The sequence below is a fragment of the Rhinopithecus bieti genome, unplaced genomic scaffold (genome assembly GCF_001698545.2).
Source record: "Rhinopithecus bieti isolate Rb0 unplaced genomic scaffold, ASM169854v2 scaffold_8675, whole genome shotgun sequence".
Classification (NCBI taxonomy): Eukaryota; Metazoa; Chordata; class Mammalia; order Primates; family Cercopithecidae; genus Rhinopithecus; species Rhinopithecus bieti.
This window is the reverse complement of record NW_016806447.1, coordinates 4649831-4654480: the sequence shown is the minus strand read 5'-3', so window position 1 is coordinate 4654480 and position 4650 is coordinate 4649831. Positions and strand designations below refer to the sequence as shown.

The 4650-nt window shown below is 44.8% G+C and overlaps 1 protein-coding gene across 3 annotated transcripts in view; it reads right to left on the bottom strand.

Moving 5' to 3' along the window:
* The window catches only part of NAAA (N-acylethanolamine acid amidase), a 33772-nt gene that overhangs the window by 6948 nt on the left and 22174 nt on the right, over positions 1–4650 (bottom strand). For 2 of the 3 annotated variants that reach the window (XM_017876585.1, XM_017876583.1), the window contains 2 exons: positions 4338–4366; positions 484–601 (listed from right to left, as the gene is read on the bottom strand). The exons of the other annotated variant lie outside the window; for it this stretch is intronic. In XM_017876585.1, coding sequence (XP_017732074.1) covers positions 520–601; positions 4338–4366 — 111 coding nt within the window. In that variant the 3' untranslated portion in view covers positions 484–519. The remainder of the gene's footprint in view (positions 1–483; positions 602–4337; positions 4367–4650) is intronic. 3 annotated transcript variants of the gene reach the window in all.

Genomic DNA, 4650 nt, shown 5'->3' with positions numbered 1-4650 from the left:
TTTTTTTTTTTTGAGATGGAGACTTACTCTGTTTCCTAGGCTGGGTGGTGTAATCTCAGCTCACTGCAAACTCCACCTCCTGGGTTCAAGCAATTTTCCTGCCTCAGCGCCTGAGTAGCTGGGATTTTGGGTGCCCGCCACCAAACCTGGCTAACAGTTTTTTGTAGTTTTAGTAGAGATGGGGTTTCACCATGTTGGCCAGGCTGGTCTTGAACTCCTGACCCGAAGTGATCCACCTGCCTCTGCCTCCCAAAGTGCTGAGATTACAGGCATGAGCCACTATGCCTGGCCGAAGATTGGTTTTCATACAAACAATTCCAAATAAAATATCTAATGATGACAATCTGACACAAATGACAATGCCAGATGCTTGTCAGAAAATATTATATATGTATACATTTTAAGGATGTTACCATCCTCTATGAGAAATACCAGCACACACCCACCTCCCCACATCTCCCCAACACAATAGTAACAACAAACCTTTCACAGCACGGGTGAACTCGCTCTTCTGCTGACTTACTTTCGACTCAGGTTTCTGATCCTACTTATGTACTTGTCCGGGCTACCGGCGCTCATTACCGTAGTATAAATTGTGAGGCTGAAAATAATGAGAGGAAATTTTATGTACACATCATTTTCTCTAATACGCCACAGAGGGAAGAAAATGACCAAGTGCTTCCCTAACACCTGGGATCTGGGACAAGGCCCTTTATGCCAGAATATTTTAATTCTATGAATCAAGAGGTCAAAGTGCTCTTTCCTCCTACTTTGACAACATTGTGGAAGGCCAAGTTGGAACTTAAAACTCTCAGACTTAATTAGCCGCGTGTGGAAGTGCCTATTTCAGGCACCAGTTACTAGGGAGGCTGAGGCAGGAGAATTGCTTGAACTTGGGAGGCGGAGGTTGCATTGAGCCGAGATTGCGCCCCTGCACTCCAGCCTGGGCAACAGAGTGAGACTGTGTCTCATAAAAAATAAATAAATAAAATCTCAGACTCCTCAGAGCTCTACCCCAAGGCAGTGGGGGAGACCAAGCCTGGGCCCTCACCCTGGCTCTGTGCTACCCCCAAGGGCCTTACTTGCATACATGTGACATCACCACCTTCACATTCCCCAGCAAGCACCTACCCCTGTGCTCTCCCTCAGTGGCTGTGCACCACCATCAGGAGAATACCACCCAGGGAAGAGGAAAACACAAACCCTGGAAGTGGAGGTGGGGCTGTTCAGGCTGAGAATTACAGGGTCCTGGGTACTTGGGCAGACTCTAGGTGGGCAAATGCCCTTGGTCCAGCAGATTCCTTACACCATGGTTTGGGGGGTGGTATCACAACTAGAGGAATTCCAGAGGAGGGCCTCTAAAGCTCCAGGAACAAGGCACCTGCCCCACCCCCCCACCTTGCCCAGATCTAAGGATGAAAAGTATAGTGTCATTGATTCCACATTCCGTATAGGAAGAGACCTAAACAACTTGAGCACATGTGCCCACATGCACACACACTTGTCTTGGAATCCAACTGAGGTGCATGTGCAAAATATCAGAGCTGGGTTGTTCAGAAATAGGCAGAATTAGTAGCACTGGGTCCACAGCTAAATCATACACTCAGTTAAAGACAGCACTACAAGCAAGTGTAGAGCTCGTCCCAGAATAATGGAGGTTCCCTGAACAGGACCTTAGTTGCTTGTTTACTTTAGTCATGGTTCTATTCTCCTGCACTGGTTTAGTATTTTCTCTGCTGATGAGCCACAGCAGAGGATGGAGTTGTATCGCAGGTGGCTGTAATTCTGCAGCACAGCACAAGGGAGCAGCATAGAGCTAACTGCCTTTGTTCAGACTACTTTTTTTTGTTGTTTTTCTGTTTTCTTTTTCTTACAGTTACACTTATTTCTATTAACCTCAAGCAACTGAACAGCCTCGGTTGAGGTTAATCATTACACATAAAGGGCCTGAGAGTCAGAAGTCTGTGTTAATTCTGGCTCCATGGTGATTGTTACTTAAATGCAGTTTCTCTTGAGTTTTCAAGTATACGACAGAGAAAAACACTACTTGGTGAGCTGTTTATAATTTCTAACAATTGTATTTTGACCAAACCATTTCAGAAACCATTTCAACATTCACAGCTGTTAACTCAATAATCCTACTTCTGGGAATTCAGTCAAGGGAAATAATCTGAAAGTAAGCAGGGGAGAGGCAAACGAATATGTTTATTTCAGAGTTTTAATAAAGGAAGATATAACAATTGGAGAATGCTTAACTCAATTATAATACAGACAATTGGCCACTGCCACCATGTAAAATTATAAGGGTTGTTCAAAGCAGATAAAATGCTTCGTTTTATTAAAATAAATTTAACTATTTATTATAATACTAATTTTAAAAGATATATTCATCACTTTTTTTTTTTAGACGGAGTGTCCCTCTGTTGCCCAGGCTGGAGTGCCATTTTGGCTCACTGCAACCTCTGTCTCCTGGATTCAAGCGATGCTCCTGCCTCAGCCTCCCAAGTAGCTGGGCTTACAGGCATGCGCCACGATGCCCAGCTAATTTTTGTATTTTTAGTAGAGACTAGGTTTCATCATGTTGGCCAGGCTGGTCTCGAACTCCTGACCTCAAGTGATCCACCCGCCTTGGCTTCCCAAAGTGCTAGGATTACAGGTATGAAGCACTGTGCCCAGACAGATCTATTCATCACTTCCATAATTACCTAAAAAACTGTAAGAACACAAAAATAGTTTATTAACCCCCATTTAAAAAATGACTATTAAAAGGGCAAAACTGTGCCCCGCTATGAAGGGTACAGTCAGTAGTGCATTGGAGCTGGCTCCTACAGGCTGGTGAGGGCCAATTCTTAAATATGCAGGAAGCGTATGAGCCAACTGTAAGCTTGAAATCAGCCATGTGGGAGTATTCACACCATGGAAGTCAACAAAGCTACAAATTTGGGAATTGTTTTGTTTGTCCCTTCCCACACAAAGAGCTGGCTTACTAGCAGACCACTGGGTATGCTTTGTTACCCAAATAGCTCACTTGATTGAGTAGCAGAATACTGATTAATTAGTTTTCTTTTCTTTTTCTTTTTTTTTTGAGACAGAGTCTCACTCTGTTGCCCAGGCTAGAGTGCCATGGCATGATCTCAGCTCACTTGCAGCCTCGACCTCCCAGGTTCAAGCAATTCTCCAGATGCTGCCTCCCAATTACCTGTGATTACAGGCGTGCACCGTCACGCCTGGCTGATTTTTGTATTTTTCATAGAGACGGGGTTTCATTATGTTGGCCAGGCTGGTCTCGAACTCCTGACCTCAAGTGATCCACCTGCCTCGGCCTCCCAAAGTGCTGGGATCACAGGTGTGAGCCACCACGCCTGGCCTGCTTTCACTTAAAAAAAAAAAAAAAAAAAAGTATGTGGATAAAAATCCTAGACTAGAGACTAGAGAAACCATTGCTCACAGAATGCTGCTATCAAGGGTACAGGCTAAAAAAGAACATTAACTTAGTGAATTGTCAGTGGAACAAGGAACAGCATCGGAGATAGTGGAAATTCCTCAGGAAGATAAAAGAAAACCAAAGGTATTCAGAGTTTATTTCTAAGGAGCTCCTAACAGGTGAAGGCTGTCCACAGCTACCTGACTGAGTTAGGAGGAACACCTCACTGCCAGAATATTTCAAATGTAGGAATCAAGAGGTCAGCCAGTCAAAGTGTTTTTCCTCCTAGTTTGACAACACTATGGCAGGCCAAGTTTGAATTTAAAATTCCCAGAGCTGGCCGGGCATGGTGGCTCATGCCTGTAATCCCAGCACTTTGGGAGGGCGAGGCAGGCAGATAATGAGGTCAGGAGATTGAGACCATCCTGGCTAACACGGTGAAACCCTGTCTCTACTAAAAAAAATACAAAAAATTAGCCGGGCGTGGTGGCGGGCATCTGCACTCCCAGCTACTCGGGAGGCTGAGGCAGGAGAATGGTGTGAACCTGGGAGGCAGAGCTTGCAGTGAGCTGAGATTGAGCCACTGCGCTCCAGCCTGGGGGACACATGAGACTCAAAAAAAAAAAAAAAAAAATTCCCAGAGCCTCCTTCAGGGTGACTCTATTCTCTTTACCTTTGGATTTCTTCATGGATTTCTCACCTGATTTATATTTGTTGATCACCCCCCACCCCCACCCCACCCATGTTAGTCCCATGAGAGCAGAGACTTTGTTTTGCTCGCTGCTGTACCCACAGGAGTGCCCCCACAGCCTGGTTACAGGAGCCCTTAGATCCTTGCTGAGCCAAAGAGTGCGTGAGTGAGTTCACTGTTCTGGAGTGACGTGTGAACAGACATGTTTAACAAGTCACTTACTTGTTATAAACTGGAACCACCGACAAAACCTGCATAGGAAAAAGTCGTATTATAGAGAAGATTACATGGTAGAAGAAATACACAAAGAATATCTATGGAGGGCCAGGTGCAGCGGCTCAGGACTGTAATCCCAGCACTTTGGGAAGCTGATGCGGGAGGACTGTTCAAGCCCAGGAGTTCAAGACCAGCCGGGGCAACATAGAGAGACCCTGTCTCTACTAAAAAAGAAAAAGAAAAAGAATGTCTGTAGAAAGAACATAACCACTCTTTAGTGTATCTTGAGGTGATATAGACTTTTTTTTTTTTTTTTTTT